The sequence below is a fragment of the Ictalurus punctatus genome, chromosome 11 (assembly GCF_001660625.3).
Source record: "Ictalurus punctatus breed USDA103 chromosome 11, Coco_2.0, whole genome shotgun sequence".
Lineage (NCBI taxonomy): Eukaryota > Metazoa > Chordata > Actinopteri > Siluriformes > Ictaluridae > Ictalurus > Ictalurus punctatus.
In genome coordinates, this window is record NC_030426.2 from 21,194,083 (window position 1) to 21,217,608 (window position 23,526).

At 37.1% G+C, this 23,526-nt stretch overlaps 1 protein-coding gene across 3 annotated transcripts in view; it reads left to right on the plus strand.

Moving 5' to 3' along the window:
* Nucleotides 1–11,788: 11,788 nt before the first annotated feature.
* The window catches only part of lrp8 (low density lipoprotein receptor-related protein 8, apolipoprotein e receptor), a 210,416-nt gene continuing 198,678 nt past the window's right edge, over nt 11,789–23,526 (plus strand). For all 3 annotated transcript variants that reach the window (XM_017480588.3, XM_053683642.1, XM_017480586.3), the window contains exons 1-2: nt 11,789–11,956; nt 12,371–12,490. In XM_017480588.3, coding sequence (XP_017336077.1) covers nt 11,890–11,956; nt 12,371–12,490 — 187 coding nt within the window. In that variant the 5' untranslated portion in view covers nt 11,789–11,889. The remainder of the gene's footprint in view (nt 11,957–12,370; nt 12,491–23,526) is intronic.

Below are 23,526 nucleotides of genomic sequence, written 5' to 3' on the forward strand. Positions count from 1 at the left end.
TGACCAGTCTAAGGCTATGTAGCCCAATACGCAGCAAGCTGCGATGCATTGTCTGTTCCGACACCTTTCTATCATAGCCAATATGAACTTTTTTAACAATTTGTCCTACAGTAGCTCTTCTATGGGACAGGACCAGATGGGCTAGCCTTCACACACCACGAGCAACAGTGAGTTTTGGGTGCCCATGACCCTGTCATTGGTTCACCAATTATCCTTCCTTGGACCACTTTTGGTAGGTACTAATCACTGCATACTGGCGATGCTCTGACCTAGATGGCTTCATCTAGCCATCACAATTTGTCCAATGTCAAAGTTGTTCAGATCCTGACGCTTTTCCATTTTTCCTGTGTCCAACATATTCGAGAACTGACTGTTCACTTGCTGCCTAATATATCCCACCCTTTGACAGGTACCATTGTACTGAGATAATTAATGTTATTCACATCACCTGTCTGTGGTTTCAATGTTACGGCTGATTGGTGTATACAGTATTAATGAAGGAAAAGAAATAAGAAAAAGCAACACCTGTTCAGGATCAGCACCATGGCTAGCGACCATATAGACATGCTGGACAACTCTTCAAACAACAATGTCACATGTTGTTCCAGATGTGTCCATCTACATCTGGAGGACAAAGATCCCTCCCCAGATTGAATCAGGGTGATACAAAGTAGCTGAGATGAGATTGATGTTTACCCACCCTCTAATTCTCTCTCTTCCTTTCACTTGCAGAATTTACAGATGTGACTGTGCACCAGCCTACTGATAATGGAGCATGAGAACTACACCGCTCTACACTTCTGCTACAGATATCTTTCCTTTGAAAAGTATCACTTCACAACTCACCTCCATATTCTCATTTTATGTCTAAACACCTGAGACCAAATGCAACAGTGTCTCAAGTGTGTGTGTTCATGCTAGGCTGCTTGGTATTGCTGCTTAACAGGCTCATACTCATTCTAGGAAACAGACATAAATGATGAAAAATCAGGTTTAGCCATAAATTCAAGTTCAAACCCCAATGATGCCGCGGTCATTTGTGTCCAGGAGCAAAATTGGCCGTGCTCTCTGGGAGGCGGTGGGCGGTGGGGGGAATGATATCCTCTCTCCTCTGTTAATCACAGCGACACTGGCCAATCATGGGTGTCTGTGAGCTCATAAATGTGGATGGCACTTTGCTCCAAGTTTGTTACATTGCCCTGAGATGCAGCATGAGCAGCAGTTTGAAAAGATGAGGTTGGTTGCCTTCACTTGTCTCAGAGGAAGCATGTGTTAGTCTTCAATTCCCAAGTTGGTAGCTGATAGGAGAGAGCTAGCAGGTGGGTGGGAATTTGTAAGACCAAATAAAAGCAAGCAAAACAGTGGGGGGGAAATAGCACAAATTTGAATGAGCAAGGGAGCTGTTTTTGGACTGTGTTTGAATTCATTTGAAAGGCGTTTAAAAAGGTTTAAACTCCAGCTATTCCCCTAATGTTCAAAGTCTGCAGCCATACTGACAATGACATAAAGAATCACAGTGCCTAAAAGATTCTTTTTAAACTCTAAGAATACATAATACTTGCAGGTCTACCTCCAATAGCGGAGTTTTCTAGCACCATAAGGTTCCCCTTTGGCTGGCATTTAGCAGTTACAATTACCTTCTAGACACTCAAAGAATTTTGCAACCTTTGGGGGAAATCTCCTCAACCATCACCAGTGTGTAGCATCCACATGGATGATGCGACAGCAACCATAGTGCATAGTACAGAACGCCCACCACACACCAGCTATTGGCTGAGATGAGAGTAGAGCGATGTAGCCAATTCAGGGATGGAGATTATTAGGGGGCCATGATAGATAAGGGCCAATGGAGGAATTTCACCAGGACATACCACTACTCCTTACAAGAAGTGTCCTGGGATTTTTAGGAGACGGTTCTGTTTTTACAGTGTAGTGACCCCATCACTATACTGTAGCATTAGGCCCCACACAGACCAAGCCTTAGTTTTCCCCAGGTGGTCTCCCATCCAGGTACTGGCCAGGCTCATTGCTGCATAACTTCAGTAGGACACCAGGTGAGAACTGCAGGTTGATATGGCTCTGGCAAACTTATCATCAGCTGTTCTGTGCAATAATCTTGAGAGATCATAGTTATTACAATTCATTTTAGGTGGCCTTTGTCCTCGCTCAGTACAAAACATGCTGTTCATGCTGTTATAGTTCTTCTTAATTGCTTGGATGGATTAATCTCATTAGAGACAATATAATCCTTCTGAAATAGTGCCTCAAAACCCTACATAAATAACACAACTGGGTAATGATCATTATGTGTTTCCATGCATTATGGTTTGGTCAGGGGGGGGAGAGGTTCACAGAGGGCCAAACGAGAGAAGAAACGGTGAAGGTGTTTGAATATTTCACTTAATTTCCACTCTAATACTGAATACAATTGAAACAACCATGGCTAATGGTATGGCATGAGTTTGGAAAGTGCAGCCGCAATACGCATCTACACTATGCATATTGCCATATGTTTGTGGACACGTGACCATCACACCTATATGTGCTTGTTGAACATCTGTTATAATAGCCTCCAGTCTTCTGGAAAGACTTTCTATTAGATTTCCACTAGGAGGCCTTGGGTGCAGTTTGCATTCCTGGGCTGACCACAAAGATGTTCAGTTTCCACTTCCACTCCAACCTTGGCACACCCTGTCTTCACGGAGTTTGCTTTGTGCACAGGAGCATTGTCATGCTGGAACATGTTTGAGCCTTGTAGTTCCAGTGAAAGGAAATCTTAATGCTATAGCATACAAAGACATTCTATACAATTGTGTGCTTCCAACTTTGTGGCAACAGTTTGGGGAAGAACCACAAATGTTTGTGATGGTCAGGAGTCCACATTCTAATTAGACATTTGCATTTATTCATAGAGCAGACGCTTTTATCCAAAGTGGCTTACGAATGAGGAAATACAAGCAAAGCGATATATTAAGCGCAGAACAATACAAATAGTGCTACCATAAAAGATCTTTTAATTGAGTTCTAGAAAAAGCAAAGTGCGCAGACTAGAGGTGTAAGTGCCAGAGTAGGTTTTTTTGTTTGTTTTGTTTTTAGGATAATGTGGGGGTGGCATTTTAGGGGTTACTTAGGTGTTCATGGAAGAGGTGGGTCTTTAGCTGTTTTTTGAAGATGGTGCATAATATGGATGTTCAAGAATTAAAACAGGTGTAGGAGTACTAAGCACTGCATACACAGTACTGCACATTATCTCTATGAACATAGAGTTTATCAACAATTGTAACTTCCTACTGCCTTATTCTGTTTTCCTCAGTAGAAATGTGTTTACTGTAGGCATGGTTGTAAGGATGTCTAAAACATTCAATAAGGTTTTTCCCTTTGTGTCCTGCAAGGTTAAGTATCGCTGAATCATCTTGTTTTTTTTTGTTTTTTTTTTAAATAAATTGTTACTTGACTGGAATCACTGCATGAAGAAATCACATTTTAACATTATATACATTATTGTAACCAGACTTTCCCTTGTGTTATTTGTCAATGCATGGGGGGTTATACTGAAATAAACATGTTTTCAATGGTTAAAGGCACTGGGTTACTGTTAAGAAGGTCAGGGGTTCAAGCCCCAACACTGCCAAGCTACCACTGTAGGGCCCTTGATCAAAGCCCTTAACCCTCCCTGCTTCAGGGGTGCTGTATCATGACTGAGTCTGTGCTCTGACCACAAATTCCTAACAAGTTGGGATATGTAAAGAAAAAAAAATTCACTCTGCTGTAATATACAGAATAAATGCCCAATAAGTGCTTCTTTTCTTTCTGTTTTTTTGTGGGAACAAGTCTAATCCTGGAAACGTGTACATTTTTAACAGCTTCATAGAGTTTTCATAATGTTTTCTGATTCACTTATTAATTTCCATCAAAGCTTGGTATGTATTGGTATGTATTCCCCCCCAGTTGCAACCCTTTAACGTAAAGGCAAAAGAATGGGGGTTAGAGGAAACATTTGACACACATGTTACATTTTGATAGGAATAGGAATGTGATGATGCTTATTTACAGGTCGTATGGTCCCCTGAATGTACACACATGACGATTTATGGATTGTGATTCATTTCCTCCGGGGAAACAACTTTCATGTGATTTTACCCTTCATTTAGCTAACTTTCAATTCACTGAGCCACTGATCTGAAATATGACAGTCATCATCCTGCATGAGTGACAGCATTAAATCACAGACGATCTCACGAAAGTGGTGCAGTGCGTGACCAGTAATAGGTGGGTGCTTTTGCACTGTCCAGGCTGATTGGCTGAGTTTTTACCATCATGAGGAATCTAATCATGCCTTCTACCACATGGAATATAGTACAAGCGGTGTATCTCAGAATCTTGAATTAGGGGTAGTGTGGCTAAGACAACAGAGAACTGACAGTTTTTAGTGTAGATTTAATGCTCACTTAAGTGTTTAGTGAAAAGGTAGGTCTTCAGTCTTTGTTTGAAGACAGCCAGAGAAAGTTCAATCCCAGGTCTGAGAAGAGTCTTGATGCCTTTCTGCCTTCTGTTTCGTTGGATGTTAGATCACATTAAGCCGTGTTTGTGGTTTGAAGGGAATGTAGTAGTCAGTGCCTTCTAGAAACTGGGGGTCTGTTTTTGGCTTTATAGGCAAGCATCTGTGTTTAAATCTTATATTATGAGCTGCAGGAAGTCAGTGGATGGAATGCAGGAATGGGAGAACTTGGAAGAACTGTGGGAGAACTTGGAGAGAGTGAAAAGTGCTAGATTCTGGATCCATTACAGGGGTCTGATGGCACTCAGGGGAAAACCTTGCAGAAGTGAGCTGCAGTACTACAATCTTGAGATGGCAAACAACCTGAGAGGACAGTGTGGAGAGAAATTGAATCCTCCATAAGTCAGGTTAGCAATAAGAGCAGTAGGTGATAACAATAGGTGGTTGTTCAGAAATAGATCAAGCTTTCATGCACTGTCAGATGGTTCTCCAAGGAGATCTCGTGCGGAAGCATCTCCAGGGATAAAAAGCAGCTATATATAGTCATCATACTTTTACTTTACCACCCCTCAAGAATCCATCTGGGGGTGGATGGTTTCCTAAATATACATTTTCCATCATCTCTATTTTGAAATGTATTACCTAGCTAGGAAATGCAAACTCGGTTCTCTACTCATCTTATTATTCTAATGAACTAATGTTGGCTTCAACCCACCATACATTAGTCTTTGTCACTTGCTTTTTGCCACATTTTACAAAAATACAAGGACAACATTAGTGGACACTGTATAGCCGAACACATTGTTTCATTTGCAAAAGGACTAAAGTCACTCAAAAGGTTTAATCAGTGTATTAGTATTCCCAAAATATAACCTCCCTTCAATTGTGGCTTGAACCAAGAAACTCAAAAGGTTAATGAATTGTTTCACAATGCTTGAGTTCGTGTAGATCATGTTTCTTTATTTCATTGCTATTGAAACTGAACCTTCACAATTGTAGATTTAAAAAAAAAAAAAAAAAAACATCTTCTGGTCTATATCCAATGTTCAACTGTCTAGTTTCGGTGAATCTGTGCCCACTGCAGCCTCAGATTCCTGTTCTTGGCTTACAGGAGTTGCTATAGAAGTATGGCTTGAACTAGTCTGGCCATTCTCATCTGAGCTCTCTTAACAACAAGGCATTTCTGCCATGTTTATTTCTGTATGTTTGTTTGGTTTTTCACACCATTCTGTGTAAACTCTAGAGACAGTTGCGTGTGAAAGTCTCTGAAATACTCAAACCAGCCCATCTGGCACCACCAAGCACACCACATTATCACAAATCACCAGGATCGCATTTTTCCCCATTCTGATGTTTCATACACACACATACATATATATATAGTGCTGTGAAAAACTATCCTGATTTCTCCTGTTTTTGTGTATATCTCATATTAAATTGTTTTGGAAATTAAAACAAAATCTAAGATAAAACAAAGGTAACCTGAGTAAACACTAAATACAGTTTTTAAAAGATAATGCTATTTATTGAAGCAAAAATGTTATCCAATATCAACTGGACCAGTGTTAAAATGTATTTGTCTCCCCAAATGTACTGCATTAATAATCGGGTTCAGCTGGACTAGACACAACCAGGCCTGATTACTGCAAACCCTGTTCAATCAAATCAACACTTGAATAGAACTTTTTGAACAGAATGAAGTTGGTTAAAATGTATTACCCAGTAACACACTGTGCGAAAATTGAAATTCCAGAAATGATGAGGAAGAAGGTGATTGAAATACATCAGTCTGGGAAAGGTTAGAAAGCTATTTCAAAGGCTCTGGGACTCCAAAAAACCACAGTGAGAGCCGTTATCTCCAAATGGAAAAACTCGGCACAGTAGTGTACTTTCCCAGAAGCGGCCGACTTTCTAAAATTCCCCCAAGAGCGCAGCAACTACTCATCCACAAGTTACAAAAAAGCCAAGGACAACATCAAAGGACCTACAGGCCTCTCTTGTATCAATAAAGGTCACTGTTCATGACTCCACTATCAGAAAGACACTGGGCAAAAATGGCATCCATGGAAGGGTGGTGAGGTGAAAACCACTGCTAACCCAGAAGAACATTAAGACTCATCTAAATTTTGCCAAAACACACCTTGATTATAGTCAAACCTTTTGGGAGAATGTTCTGTGGATTGTCAAATGTGGAACTGTTTGGAAGACAGGAGTCCCGTTACACCTGGCGTAAACTATACACAGAATTCCACAAAAAGATCATCATACCTACAGTTCAAGCATGGTGGTGGGAGTGGGATGTTGTGGGGATGCTTTGCTGCTTCAGGGCCTGGGCAACTTGTAATAATTGAGGGAAACATGAATTCTGCTCTATACCAGAAAATCCTAAAGGAGAACGTCCGGTCTTCATTCCGTAAGTTAAAACTCAAGAGCAACTGGATTATGCAGTAAGACAATGATCCAAAGCATAAGAGTAAGTCCTAGTCCTAAGTAAAAGTTTGAAGTTGACATTTTGAAGTCATATATATATATATATATATATATATATATATATATATATATATATATATATATATATATATATATATATATATATATATCTGTGTGTGTGTGTGTGTATATATATATATATATATATATATATATATATATATATATATATATATATATATATACATATATATATACATACAAAACCCTAATTCCAAAAAAGTTGGGACACTGTGTGAAATGTAAATAAAAACAGAATGCAATGATTCGCAAATCTCATAAAGTCATATGTTATTCACAATAGAACATAGAAAACATGTCAAATGTTTCAACTGAGTAAATGTACCATTTTAGGGAAAAAATTAAGTAATTTTGAATTTGATGGCCGCAACACGTCTCAAAAAAGTTGTGATGGAAAAGTAATTGTTACTAAAAAGAAACAGCTGGAGGAATATTTTGCAACTAATTAGGTTAATTTGTCAGTAACATGACTGGATATAAAAAGAGTATCTTTGAGAGGCAGAGTCTCACAGAAGTAAAGATGGGATGGAATCTGGATGGTAGAATATGTTGCTTTAAAACCTTTCAGCATTGATGGTGCCTTATCAGATGTGCAAGCTGCCCATTCCATAGGTACTAATGCACCCCCATATCATCAGAGATTCAGGCTTTTGAACTGAGCACTGAGAAAAAGCCAGATAGTCCCTCTCCTCTTTAGTCCTCCTTAGTTTAGATGGCGCGGCGTCCATGTTTTCCAAAAAGAAACTCAAATTTCGATTCGTCTGACCACAGAACAGTTTTCCACTTTGCCACAGGTTGATTCATAACATTTCCAGTTGACTGGAACTTCTTAATTATTGCCCTGATGGTGGAAATTGGCATTCTCATGCCTGTTTTTAATTTTCAATGCTTTCGTTATTTTCTTGTAGCCACTTCCTATTTTGTAAAGCTCAACAACCGTTTGCAGGTTACGTCACAGCTATATTCCTTGGTCTTACCCATTGTTATGAATGACTAAGGGAATTTGGCCTATGTGTTACCTCATATTTATACCCCTGTGAAACAGGAAGTCTTGGTTGAACAATTTCCGGTTCCTAGTCATCCAGGTGTACTAAAATTTTTTAAATATCAATGGGAATATACTTCAAATATATTTTTCTCATATTAATTCATAGGGGTGTCAATAATTGCTGCAGACCTATATTTAACAAAGATTTTTTTTTTTTTTGGATAAACCTGTGTTGTGCTTGCAATTGTTTGATTGTCTGTAGTACCTGGCAGAAATCTCTGAAGCACATGGAGAACATGCAAACTCTGCGCAATCAGGGCGGAGACGTGATCCGAGTGTCAACCCCTGAGGTGTGAGGCAAACCAAGCCATCATGCTTAGTGTAATTTCATTATTGTGCCAAAGCAGTTGTGAAGAACTATCCATCTATCCATCCATCCATTTTCTACCGCTTACTCCTTTTCACAGGGGTCACAGGGAACCTGGAGCCTATCCCAGGGAGCATCGGGCACAAGGCGGGGTACACCCTGGACGGGGTGCCAGTCCATCGCAGGGCACAATTGTGAAGAACTAGAATACTATAAGTGATATCTGGATGAAGCATAGAAAATGAGATCAGCAAAACCATACAGTATATGGAAGATAAAAACATGTATGGTGAAATTTCGTCTCTCTCTGAATTACCTGGATGCCATTTTGTCTGTCTGTCTGTCTGTCTGTACATCTAGCTGTGTTGATTTACATGCACATGACCAATATAGTAACCTTCCCTGCTACATCTAGATTGAATCTTGTTTCTTACTACATACTCCTTTAAGCAACAGGCCAAGAATTGACTACATGGTTGTTGTTGTTTTTTTTTTTAGCTTTGGCAGCAAATGTTTTCTGTTAGATCGGACTATACAGCAGGTATTGATCAGCTTGCTTCTCTCACACATTTTCTGTTAGATCGTCAAACTATTTTCTAGCCTGTTTCTCCTTTTTAGGAAAAATATTAGTGTAGTCGATGGAAGAATGTGCTATATATTTTTAAAAATGTATAAGGCCAGTTTAATAGAAACAGGTTTCCCTGCTCATTCATGCAGTCATCCAATCAGTCAGTCATGTGGCATCAGTGCAATGCATAAAATCATGCTGTTACAGGTCAAGAGCTTCAGTTAATCAAACATCAGAATGGGGGAAATGTGATCTCAGTGACTTTGAACGTGGTTTGTTGGTACCAGACAGGCTGGTTTAAGTATTTCAGAAACTGATGTTCTCCTGGAGTTTCACACAGACCATCCTCCAGATTTTATACAGAAAGGTTCTGCGGGGTGAAACATCTTGTTCATAAAAGAAGTCAGAGGACAATGGCCAGATTGGTTCGAGCTTACAGGAAGGCTATGGTAAGCCAAATATGCAACCACAATTGTATGTAATGTTGTATGTGACTTCCTATTTGTAACACCAAATATGTCTGTTACAAATATTGTTTAAATATCGCACCAAATTCAAATGAGACCAATTATTTACTTAGAATAAATGAACTCTCAAATAAAAAGGAAAGACACTAGCTCTGGTGGCTCAGTGTCCTGCTAATGCTAGGCTAGGAGCAAAGTAAGAGAAAGAGATAGAATGGGTTTGGCCAAATCTTTTATAGGCACCCACGCAATGCTAGAAACCAGGAAGTGTCGGGAAATTCCATCTGTTGTTGCCCAATCAATGCAAACACAATAAATGTTAGTCCAGGCATAGTGTGCCAACCGCTGAGAAAGTCCTTCCAGGCTTCTAGTTGAGAGACAAAGTAAACTCATGACATGAGTGTACAGTTTACAACAATTTTACATCAAGATATTGCAATTGTTTATGTCTCTTTACATTTCTGAAACAGAAGCAGTGCTGGTTACGGTAGTAAATGATCTACTACAGGCCCTTTGCTTGTATTATTTAATCTCTTTTAATACAATATTCTTCTAGATGGACTAGAAACTGTTGTTGGAGTTGGAGGAATGACTCTTTCCTGTTTTATACACTATCTTATCTGACGAATTGCTATCAATTTGTAAATGTAAATAGTGACTTCTCTATGCATACAAAAGTAAAGTGTGGTGTTCCACAAGCCTCTGTCATAGGCCCACTCCTTTTTTTTCCCTACATGCTACCTCAGGGAATAATTATTCATAAACCTGTTAGCAGTGAAAGACCTTGGTGTGATTATTGATGCCAGTCTTGTAGATCATATAACTAGGACAGCTGTTTTCAACTCAGAAAAAAAGACAAAACAAACAATTTGTTTAAAAACATGTATACTTTTATTACTGTCTTTTATATTCTAAATTCAAATTTTGAATGTTTTACTTACCCATAGGATTTGTTGGGGGGGGGGGGGGGGGGGGGTATTTTTTTTTTTCTTCTTGTGAGTGTACAGTTTCCTTGAGTACTATGAAAGGCTCTTATTTTTAGAAACATGATTAAGAAATATTATTTTGGTCAATGAGGCAGGAAAACTAGTTTATGCCTTTTTTTTTTTTTGCCTCTAGTTTCAACTAATGCGTTGCTGTCTACACTACATTGCCTCCCAGTAAAAAAAAACAAAAAAAAAAAACAAAGACAAAAACAGATCTAATTTATTAATGACCTATAAACCACTGAATGGTCACAGGACCTGAGCAAACTTTAGGTCTATTATGATCTTCTAACCCTGCTTCTATCAGAAGGTACAGGTTCTTTCTCTGTATCTAGAATAATGAAAGGGACCAAACCTTTTCCTTAAACCCCTAGACAATAGAAAAGCTTTTCAATTAGCGTTCAGGACTCAGACACAGTCTCAGTCTTTAAGTTTAGGTTTTGATTAGTCAGGCATTTTGTTAAATAGCTTTTCTCTTAGGTAAAGGTGCAGAATATGTGATTCATGGGTATAGACAGGTTTTGTAAACTCGCATTTTGTAACCTTGTCCAATGTCTATTATTGAAAATGTTATACAAATAAAGTTGAATTGAATGAAATAAAACTGGGAAACGCAGAACCCCTGTGAGTATTTATTTCGAAGGGCACACAATCAACCTGCATAATTAATTAAGTCTATACATTTTATGCTATCATTTTATCACGTTTTTCCTTTTTGTATAGAATAAAATGTGTATTAGTGCCATCCAGGGGTTACATTTGGATTTAGGAGGTGGTAAAATCCTACTTCCTTCATGGGGGCCAATGGAATTAATACATCCCTGTCTAATCTATTTGGGTTAATTAAATGTTTCATTCTTAAGGAAAAAAAAAAATCCACTCTGAATGACTTATTAATCTTTATAATTAAGATATAATCTTAAATTCCACGCAATGATTATTTTTTAATGAAATTCTGACTTGACATTTTAAAGTTTAAACTTCTTTCCTTGACACTTTCCTACATTACCCACAATGCTGTTGAAAGTGGTTTTCAACAGGTATTTTATTTATTTATTTATTTTTTTTTGCTAAGTGGTTTGGCATACGGTCTCTTTCCAAATTATTTTAACATCATGATAAATCCTGACAATGAATGGGAAAATCATTATAATTATCAGAATTATATATATATATATAAATATATTAAATATATATAATATAATAATATATTATATATTTTAATTTAGAATTTTGGCTTGTGTGTTTTTAAAAGGTCGATTAATACAGTTATACCGTGCGACCGTGATAATTTTGGACTAGGTGATCATACCGTCAACACCTCTCACAGGGACGCGCTCGTGCTGCCGTGACTCCGCCCACTCTCCCTGACGTCACCTATTCAAATGAATATTGGAGCGGCGGCGAGTCCGGCGAGGTGAAGCACAGTGGAGGAGGAACTGAAGGAAACTGGGAGCTGGGCTGTGTTTTTCCCTTTCATATGAGCGCAGAGTCTCCAGCGTGAAGAATGCGGACAGGACTAGGCAAACTACTGCTTTTACACGTGTTCCTCATGGAGACTTTTTATACTAAAGGTGGGTCTTTAAAGCGGAAATTAACCTGTCATCATGCTGAGTGTTAGAGAGAGAGAGAGAGAGAGAGAGAGAGCGCGCAAATACGATAAGCAGAGGAGCAACACAGCTCCTGCTTCCTTACTGCTTTTATTAAATGTCTAAAAGACATAATAATGTCCTCTTTCGGTTCAGCGGTGTTGTTTTGCTGTCAGAATGAATGAATGAATGAATGAAGTAAACAAATAAAGCCGACGTGAGCTGTCACTGTTGTGCGCTCACGTGCTGCACGCTCGCGCTTCCTGTAATAAACGCGTGTATTAGGTTTCCTCTGTGTAACTGTGTAACTCGAGCCTCTTAGATACTGAGGTAACTGTGTTTTGTTTTTATTCTTCCCTCTTTTTTTTTTTTTTTTGGAAATGGTGGCTTTCTTTCCAGGGAGTGAGACAGCTTGTGAAACGGGACAGTTCCGGTGTAGAAACGGCAGGTGTATTCCCACACCGTGGAGATGCGACGACGACGACGACTGCTCCGACAACAGCGACGAGGAGCACTGCTGTGAGTGAGAGACTTCACCGACTCTGGGTTGCCAAATTGATTTGTTTCCCCTCGTTGCTCAAGGCATTATATTTATATAGTTTTATTTCCTGTATATCCATGGTTCTCAAACTGGAGTCCAGAGACCTCCAGGGGTCCTTAAATCATATCCAAGAGAGTCAGGGATTTTTATTTATTTGTTTGTTTGTTTGTTTGTTTGTTTGTTTGTTTTTGTTAGAAGAAATTCAGATAAATATAGTTATCACTCATTTATTTATCATTGTTATATCACACCTCCCTTGTTTTCTTTTCCTCTCATATTTCTTTTCCTCTCTTTTCCTCTCATCACCAACAAACTACATAGCCAGAAGGGAGTCATCATAGCATTGTCTACAAAAACCATTATTTCATTTCAGGGTCAGGGGGAAAAAAAAAGTTGTAAATTAAGACAAAAGGAGAAAACCATACCAAAAAAAAGGTAACCAGGTAAAAAAAAATAATAATAATAATAATAATAATATTGTAATATTGTCAAAGTTTGAATTAAGGCAAGGCGAGGCACATTTATTTCTATAGCACATTTCATACACAAAGGCAATTCAAAGTGCTTTAGATAAGTACAATCAAAATGAAGACAAAGAGCATTGAAGGATCAAAGAGAAATATAAAAACGTAAACAACAAAGAAAAGTTCAAATTAAAGTACACAAGGCAATAAATTAGAAAATAAGAGTTTAAGAATTTAAAGCTGGATCAAAACATGATGAAAAACAACCAATTTTATGAGAAGAAAATGAAAAAGAAATGACTTTAAGCACGTGCACTACGGATACTTTTGGTTCTGTGATTCCAGTCAAGTAATCTAGTCCTTTTGCCAATAGTGCTATTAATATAAAGATTTAAGATGCTCAGGCATTGCTAATGTGGAGATGTCACTGAGTAATGCTATATTGGGACATCTTGTCTGGTTCGATCGCTCGCCCATGAACTATGACCAGAATTTCTGTATGTAAGAACAGAGCCAGAACGCATGAGAGTAATCATCTGTTCAGGCTGGACAGTGTGACTGAATCTCATTTGGTGCAGTTTATGGCTGTTCTTTATATGTTAAAGTTTTGTGCAGAACTTTACCTTTTATTAATTGGAGTATTGATTTAGCTTTTTTAAAGTGGTGGAAATCACAACCTACCATTAACAATATTATTATAGTTATTACTAGGGATGTATTAATAGCATTGTTTCAGACAGAGTTTAAGTGCATTTTTCTGGTGCTTGTCAATACGGATACTAATACAGAAATGAGTAACCTACTTATAAACGCTGTGTCAAGGCATCAGTCGGTCCACGCCAGACGTGTATCATCTGTGTTTCTGCACGAGCCGCTGGCAGGAGAAAGAGCAACAGCGCACTTTGATTTAAATCCATTTTGAAATTTGATTTTCACGTATCAGTAGGTGAATTTACTTTTTTTGTTTTGTTTTGTTTTGAAGGACATATCAACTGTTTAATGTTTAATCATTAATGTAATACGGTTAGTTTGAGAGAATCCCCACCAACTAGTCTGTTTGGCTTGCCTCGTGAATTGAAAGAGTTTAATCCAAACCGTAATTACTCTCAAACAAGTACTCCTATAAATAAAAATCAGCATGGAGCTAATGAGAATTGTGCTAAATGATGAGTTCTGTGAGGGGAAAGTTCAGAAATTGAAACCCTCTAAGGCTCCAATAAATAGCCAGTATATTATTGAACACACTTTAGTTAATGAGTTTAATATTTAACGTTAATATTTTAGTTAATGTTCATAATATTCATTTGTACTGAAGGAGTCTGTCAAACGTTTTCCCCCCACATATAATTGGGTCCTTAGCTGTAATCAAAAAAAAACAAAAACAAAAAAAACCCTCGAGAACCTCTGATGTATATAATAGTGTGTGGGAGCATTACAGTGAATTGACTGGGCTGTGGGGTAGGGAACTACAATCTGGCAACCCATCCAGGTGTACACTGTACAGTTTGAGCCTGTTTTTAAATCAGATTTTGCAGCCCCTGATTAATTTTCAGAATTGGCCTGAAAAGCAGCCGACCTCCAATTCTCTCTGCACTTTATACAAATAGTACACTTGGAGGAGAAGATGAAAAAAGGCCACACCTATCACCATTAGGAGTCTTTTTGGTTCTGGGTAAATCTCTTCATCTAGCGAACATTCCACAATGTGTCCATAATAGTCATGCACACATGTTGAATGTCAGTTGGACTGTTTATTGTTATGTAGTATGAGTTTATAACTGATGATAATGATCCAGTTGCACAGTGTCAGCCGTCACCAAAGACCCACAGATTTATACAGATTCATACATGTACAGTGTTTCAAGTTTAAAGTCGAGTCTGGACCATGCGAGATTATGCCAGGGGTCAAAATTTCAGATTTTCCAGGAAGTGTTGCTCGGTAGTAGGAGTGGGCATCATTTTCTGATGGTGGTTATGGCTGGAAGGCCAGAGGTCATGTGGTCATGTGGTAGAAGGACTAGAAGAACTCTTTATAACACATACGCGTTAAATGTTGAGCGATATGTTTAAAACGTTTTTTTTTTTTTTTTTCAAAATTTATTTAGCATGTGCCGTTTCTAAGCAGTTTTGTTTGCCTACTTTCCTTCAGCTTTCTTTACTGGAGATGAGACACAGAACTGATGTTTTTTTAACACTCGTTAAAGGTGCAGCGAGTAATGTTCCAAAGTGTTTCTAATCCTGTGAAAACGACGTCATTTCCCAAATATACCACGATCGACAATATTGCCATGCGATGGATTAGGCGAGTTTCTTCGTTTCAGGTGTTTGTTTATAGCTCTTGCGTAGTTCTGCTTCTTTCACCGTAAAAGACAACTGACGATGCATACAAAGTGGCCGGGGCGTCAGTGGTCACAATGCGATTGCGATGCGTGCTGGAGACGGCAAAGGGCTGCTACTTTAATACTGTTAGGAAAAGTGAGAAAAGAGTTTTCATGTGCAGCCTCTAAGCAGAATCCAAGAAGTTAAAGGGTGCAGGCGGAACAGCAGGCATTAATTATGACTGGCATTACTGCTTGTAGTTTGATTGTCCACTGGCACTCGCGTCAAGCCAGCAGCCAGCGCTCCTCCTGTTCCCCCTTCCTCCCTCTGTGAGCTCTAAAACAACCCAAAACCCAAGCCCAGCCCAGAGGAACGCAGGAGTGTGTGTATGGGTATTCCAGCGAGGTAGCATTCCCAGCCTGGCTGCTCTTCCAGCTCAGCACCTGGCTCTCTGCTGGTGCTGGCTCTACTGTGTGTCAGCTTGTCTTTCTTAATACCGTGTCTTCAGCAGACAGGACGTGAGCAGGGTCTGTTCCCGGTTTCCCGTGGATTCAGGCAGACGTGCGGAATTAAAATAATTCCTCAAGGATGGTGTTTAGCGCTTTGTGCTTGGAGAGGTGGAGGGTTCTTCTCCGGTTGCCCATAGAGACGGCTGTAGCAACCGTCTCACACCCGCACACACACACAGTCCCTCTTTCTTTCTGCCTTCCTTTCTCTATTGCGCTCTTTTGCCACACTCTGTTTACGCAGCCTTGTGTCTGAAGGCAGCGTCTGAAGAAAGTCTGTTTTTTTTTTTTCTTTCGGTAGTGTGACTTCATGGTTTGTAGCCTCTTGAACAGGAAGCTGTCACAGTCTTTAAAAACAGAGCTGCACAATGTGCTACCCCGGTAAGCACACGGTCATGGTTAAAGAATAGACCGCATGACTATATTGTAGCTCACACTAATGGAAGGTTATATTATTTTAGAACACAGACAGAAAGCGCATATGCTGTAGAATGGTGAGCATTTTGAAGATATGATATGGGTATTGTGATCTATTAACACTTTTTTTAAGTAGAGCTGTGTTGGTGACTTCATCAGGTGTCAGTCCTTTTGTAACTCTTTAGGTTCTCATTCTAACAAGTAACTGTTTGGAAGTATTTTTTCTTTCATTTTGCTTCCTTTTCTGTCTTATATACATTATTTGAACAGTCCCATCCTCACAGCTGAGGCATATCGCCACATTTCAAGCTTTTCGGCTTCTTTCCCTTTACGCACTCTAACCTTGTGTCTGTTTTTTAAATCAGGGGTTGCATAACAAATAGTAGTAGTAATAGTAGTAGTAATAGTAATAATAGTATTAATAGTAGTAGTAGTAATAGTAAAAGTAGTAGTAATAGTAATAATAGTAATAGTAGTAATAGTAATAGTAGTAGTAATAGTAATAGTAGTAGTAATAGTAATAATGGTAATAGTAGTAGTAATAGTAATAGTAGTAATAGTAATAGTAGTAATAGTAGTTGTAATAGTAATAGTAGTAGTAATAGTAATAGTAGTAGTAATAGTAATAGTAGTAATAGTAGTAGTAATAGTGATAGTAGTAGTAGTAATAGTAGTAGTAGTAGTAATAGTAGTAATAGTAGTAGTAGTAATAGTAATAGTAGTAATAGTAATAATAGTAATAGTAGTAGTATTAGTAGTAGTAATAGTTATAGTAGTAATAGTAGTAGTAATAGTAGTAGTAATAGTAGTAGTAGTAATAGTAATAGTAGTAGTAATAGTAATAATAGTAGTAATAGTAATAGTAGTAATAGTAGTAGTAATAGTGATAGTAGTAGTAGTAATAGTAGTAGTAGTAGTAATAGTAATAGTAGTAATAGTAGTAGTAGTAGTAATAGTAATAGTAGTAATAGTAATAATAGTAATAGTAGTAGTAATAGTAGTAGTAATAGTGATAGTAGTAATAGTAGTAGTAATAGTAGTAGTAATAGTAATAGTAGTAATAGTAGTAGTAATAGTAGTAGTAATAGTAGTAGTAGTAATAGTAATAGTAGTAGTAATAGTAATAGTAGTAATAGTAGTAGTAATAGTGATAGTAGTAGTAGTAATAGTAGTAGTAGTTGTAATAGTAATAGTAGTAGTAGTAGTAATAGTAATAGTAGTAGTAGTAGTAGTAATAGTAGTAGTAGTAATAATAGTAGAAGTAGTAGTATTAAATGGTCTGCACTTATATAGCGTCTTTTTAACCTTAGTGGTTCCAAAGCGCTTTACACTGTGTCTCATTCACCCATTCACATTCATACACACACACAATGGCGCTAACTTGCCATTGGGAGCAATTTGTGGTTCAGTTTCCTGCCCAAGGACACTTCAGCATGTGGAGTCATGTAGGCCGGGAATCGAACCAACCCTATGATTAGTGGACAACCCACTCTACCACCTGAACCACAGCCGCTATAGTTGTGGTAGTAGTAGGAGGCCAAGCACCAAATGTGCATAGTTATTATTATTATTATTATTATTATTATTATTATTATTATTGTTATTATTAATTATCATTAATTATTAATAAATGAGTGAGCATTGAAAGATTGCGTGTGAGCTGGAGATGCTCATCCTCAAGATGAGGCATCACAGCAGATTTGTTGCGCTTCAGACACTCTCAGCATAAATAAAATGCAGACACTCCACTAACACCCCCCTCCCTCCCTCCCTCCCTCCCCTCAACCTCTCCATCTCAAAAGAGCAGTCAAATGGGACACATCCTACAAGGTCAAAGGCCAGACACCTAATCAGTTTCCTTTATGCTGGAGAAAGTTTTTTGAATTCATTAAAATTAATGACAGGAGGCCTGTGTAGCACAGACCCAGTGCGCTGTAGAAAACCTGGAGCTGTTAGAAACCTCATTTTTATTTGAACACACAGGGTCAGAGCTATCACGAGCCTCCGCTGTTTGTGTCATGTATCATCATGTAGCTATTAAACTGACTGCACAGCTCTTGTATTACACCCACACACACACACACACACTCGTACACATATAAACAATGAAATAAGCTTTTATATATTTTTTTGAATGATGATTAAAGGTGCCATTTACAATGTGTAAAAGTATTTCTAGGGCAATGATGATCATCTCATTTCATGAGTATCTTTAAAATCTGCAATATTATTCTGCTTATCTCTGCCTCTTTGTATTTGTATTTTTTTTTTGTGAGGAGGCATGCATATTCATCAGAGAAGCTTAGACATATTTTGATTGTTATTGCAATTCCTCTGGAAAGCAGGAGAGGGCTCCAAAACTTATAAACCGCTCCTTTAATGTTCTAAATTTGTGGCACTACACGTAACCCCTTCTATCTTTTGTCTTTGTCTGTTTCGCACTTTTATTGTTCTATAATAACACAACAGGGTGTGTGTGTGTGTGTGTGTGTGTGTGTGTGTGTGTGTGTGTGTGCAGTTTATATCCTTTGGGAACTGCAAATGTAAGCAGATGCAGTATTTTTGATTTTAATCAAAAATGATTATTTTGATTATTTGGTTATAAAGTTGTCATTGTGTGTGTGTGTGTGTGTGTGTGTGTGTGTGTGTGTGTGTGTAGCTGTGTGATCAAAAAAGGCTGTTTGAATTGTATCCAATTCTAATTTGGCAACATGTTATCCTCAATATCAGGTTCACCTTTTTAATATTGAGCCTCTTTCTATTAGACGTCTGAGAAGTAGACTTAGACTTCCGGTAAGTGTGCAATACCGTATCATCTCATCACACCCTCAACCTGTAACCCTGTAAAAACATTTACTGATTATTTCATCCTTATTAAAATACCTCAGACCTTAACAAAAGTGTTTCATTAGCGTTTGTGGTAATGTGATTTTAATACAGCTCCAGCGCTACGCTTCTGTTCTGGACGAACGTTTGTCCGTGCTGTTTCCCCATTTACATTTAGGAACATTTCCACTGCTGGTTTTTGGAAACGTGACGTATTGCAGTGTGAGAGAAATGGATGAAGGTAAGACACATCGTTATTCAACTCGTAGTTGGTTGGGAAACGCCAGTACCATCTCCAGTTTCTCTTTGAAATGTACCAGTAGCTAAACGCGCTAGAACACAGAGTAACTAAAACCGCACCGGGCAAACAAAATCGACTGATGATCCGCTCCTCGCTCTCAGCGTACAGCTTCCAGTGGTGCTAAAAACACGGTCCTGTCTTCGCAAAGCTGCTTGAGCCGAATGATCAAACGAGGCCTAATCAGGAACTATGATTTAAAAATTTTTTCGTCTGCTTTGCAGACGTCCTGTGACATTAACTGCGAGTCTAAACACGTAACACGTGCAAAGTGCAAACGTCAAGGTGGTTACGGTAACGACACCTGTGTTGCTGATTATTTTCCTATAACGGCACACCTCCGAGTGTTTTATTCCTGGAGTATTGCCCTCATTTCGAATCATGTTTAGAATCAGCTGTGGTTTAGGAATATCGGTCAGTAAATTCAGTGTAGATGCAGGACACACAGCACACCCATGTTACACGCTGTGAGCTTGACATTCCTTGAACAACCAAATGTTTTCTTTGAAACGGAAGCACATTTATCAGTAGAATGCTCATACACACGCGCACACACACTTTCAGAGGCGTGATGCCTCTGATAAAGCCATCCATTTTTGGGAGCGTGTGGCCGGATCTCTGGCTGGCTATTGATTTTTATCTGACTGTTATGGTGATTTATTATAATTGGGATTTATGTATTCTATGTGTTTGTGCGTGTGAGACAGGGAGGAGGAAAACAGCGGAGGAGTGCAGGACAGGGCGGGATGCATTGTGCATGCACACACACATACATACACACACACACACACACACACACACACACACACACATACACATACACATTTGTCTTTTTGAAATAGTTATTGATACATCTAATTAATGGTATGCTACCCAAAAACACTAACCTTAACCTAAGTAACCAAAAGGAAATATTTTGTCTCTTTAAATTTTTAAATAAACGTTGCAGCTGCAAAAAAAAAAAAAAAAACGTAGTTTTGTTGGAATCAACCAAATCAAGGACAAAACTGTCAGATATTCAGGCAACGACTGAAATGAGTCGATGTAACCATAATCAAAAAATTGTATCATGTTGAAGACCAACACCCCTGTCCCCACTAAACACACACACACACATGCGCACACACACACACACACACACACACACACGCTCCAGCACACTTCTTGCCCATATGACGCAGCACCTGATAAAAACCTCCATTTTGTTTAATTTCTCTCTCACCAACAATCGCCTTTTCTCTTATCAATGTAGGCAGGATTTCTTTGCTTACTCTCAGACAGCACACCAGCGATAGAGATGTTTTCAAGGCGCTATGTGTGTGTGTGTGTGTGTGTGTGTGTGTGTGTGTGTGTGTGTGTGTGTGTGTGTGTGTTTCACATAGACCTGTAGACCTTTCAGAAACACAACACATAACAGCACAGCTCTGCTGAAATTAATCCCAGTGCTGTTTGTTCTGCTCCTTTGCCCTAGTGCAGTATCAACACATAATCCCTCCTCAGATTAGCGACATAGCTTATACTGATTCTTCTTTTTCTTCCTCTTCTTCCTCTTTATAAAACCCATAATCCATTTCTCAAGCTTGTCCATAGCTTTGTGGAATTTCTGCAATTTCCGCCTCACGCTACTTTAATGTTTTATTCATGGTGAATACTTACCTAACGGACACGGTAGCGTATGTGTGTGTGTGAAGGCTGTTATTATTGTGAAGTCACTGAATGACTGAAGACTCTATAACGTTGCTCTCATTAGTTCTCACCGTCCTTTCAGCAGGGCTTAGCTCAAGTCCTCTGTGACTGGTGGGAAAATCACACTCTGCCTTATTGCAGAGTATTACTTTGCTTTAAGTGGCAGCCCTGGCTTTGTGGTTTGGGACCCTGAACGAGGGAGCAGAGGCAAAGCAGAGAGACAATTCACGTTGTTCTTGGAGGAAGAAAGTTCACGGAGAAAAAAGTCAGATGACCTTATGTAACCTTTTAGCAATATGTAAGCAGTTTGTTTGAGAAATGACGTATGAAATGAGTTTAGATCAATGATATGTGTATAGACAGGTGACAAATTAAGTGTAGTAGTAATTAGTAATTAGTAAGTAAGTAGTAAGTAAGTAATTGGTAAGTAAGTAGCATTTAGTCAATAAGTAGTAAGAAGTAAGTAATTAATAAGTAAGTAGTAAGTAGTATGTACTTGATAAGTAGTAAGTAATTAATAAGTAAGTAGTAAGTAGTAAATAATTAGTAAGTAGTAAGTATTTAGTCAGTAAGTAGTAAGTATTTAGTCAGTAAGTAGTAAGTAGTAAATAATTAATAAGTAGTAAGTATTTAGTCAGTAAGTAGTAAGTAGTAAATAATTAGTAAGTAGTAAGTATTTAGTAAGTAAGTAGTAAGTATTTAGTCAGTAAGTAGTAAGTAGTAAATAATTAATAAGTAGTAAGTATTTAGTCATTAAGTAGTAAGTAGTAAATAATTAATAAGTAGTAAGTATTTAGTAAGTAAGTAGTAAGTAGTAAATAATTAGTAAGTAGTAAGTTTTTAGTAAGTAAGTAGTAAGTAGTAAATAATTAGTAAGTAGTAAGTATTTAATAAGTAAGTAGTAAGTAGTAAATAATTAGTAAGTAGTAAGTATTTAGTCAGTAAGTAGTAAGTAGTAAATAATTAGTAAGTAGTAAGTGGTAAATAATTAGTAAGTAGTAAGTATTTAGTAAGTAAGTAGTAAGTAGTAAATAATTTTTAAGTAGTAAGTATTTAATAAGTAAGTAGTAAATAATTAGTAAGTAGTAAGTAGTAAATAATTAGTAAGTAGTAAGTATTTAGTAAGTAAGTAGTAAGTTGTAAATAATTAGTAAGTAGCAAGTATTTAGTCAGTAAGTAGTAAGTAGTAAATAATTAGTAAGTAGTAAGTATTTAGTAAGTAAGTAGTAAGTAATTAATAAGTAAGTAGTAAGTAGTAAATAATTAGTAAGTAGTAAGTATTTAGTCAGTAAGTAGTAAGTATTTAGTCAGTAAGTAGTAAGTAGTAAATAATTAATAAGTAGTAAGTATTTAGTCAGTAAGTAGTAAGTAGTAAATAATTAGTAAGTAGTAAGTATTTAGTCAGTAAGTAGTAAGTAGTAAATAATTAGTAAGTAGTAAGTTTTTAGTAAGTAAGTAGTAAGTAGTAAATAATTAGTAAGTAGTAAGTATTTAGTCAGTAAGTAGTAAGTAGTAAATAATTAGTAAGTAGTAAGTATTTAGTAAGTAAGTAGTAAGTAATTAATAAGTAAGTAGTAAGTATTTAGTCAGTAAGTAGTAAGTAGTAAATAATTAGTAAGTAGTAAGTATTTAGTAAGTAAGTAGTAAGTATTTAGTAAGTAAGTAGTAAGTAGTAAATAATTAATAAGTAGTAAGTATTTAGTCAGTAAGTAGTAAGTAGTAAATAATTAGTAAGTAGTAAGTTTTTAGTAAGTAAGTAGTAAGTAGTAAATAATTAGTAAGTAGTAAGTATTTAGTCAGTAAGTAGTAAGTAATTAATAAGTAAGTAGTAAGTAGTAAATAATTAGTAAGTAGTAAGTATTTAGTCAGTAAGTAGTAAGTAGTAAATAATTAGTAAGTAGTAAGTATTTAGTAAGTAAGTAGTAAGTATTTAGTAAGTAAGTAGTAAGTAGTAAATAATTAATAAGTAGTAAGTATTTAGTCAGTAAGTAGTAAGTAGTAAATAATTAGTAAGTAGTAAGTTTTTAGTAAGTAAGTAGTAAGTAGTAAATAATTAGTAGTAAGTATTTAGTCAGTAAGTAGTAAGTAGTAAATAATTAGTAAGTAGTAAGTATTTAGTAAGTAAGTAGTAAGTAGTAAATAATTAGTAAGTAGTAAGTATTTAGTCAGTAAGTAGTAAGTAGTAAATAATTAGTAAGTAGTAAGTTTTTAGTAAGTAAGTAGTAAGTAGTAAATAATTAGTAAGTAGTAAGTATTTAATAAGTAAGTAGTAAATAATTAGTAAGTAGTAAGTATTTAGTCAGTAAGTAGTAAGTAGTAAATAATTAGTAAGTAGTAAGTGGTAAATAATTAGTAAGTAGTAAGTATTTAGTCAGTAAGTAGTAAGTAGTAAATAATTAGTAAGTAGTAAGTATTTAATAAGTAAGTAGTAAGTGGTAAATAATTAGTAAGTAGTAAGTTTTTAGTAAGTAAGTAGTAAGTAGTAAATAATTAGTAAG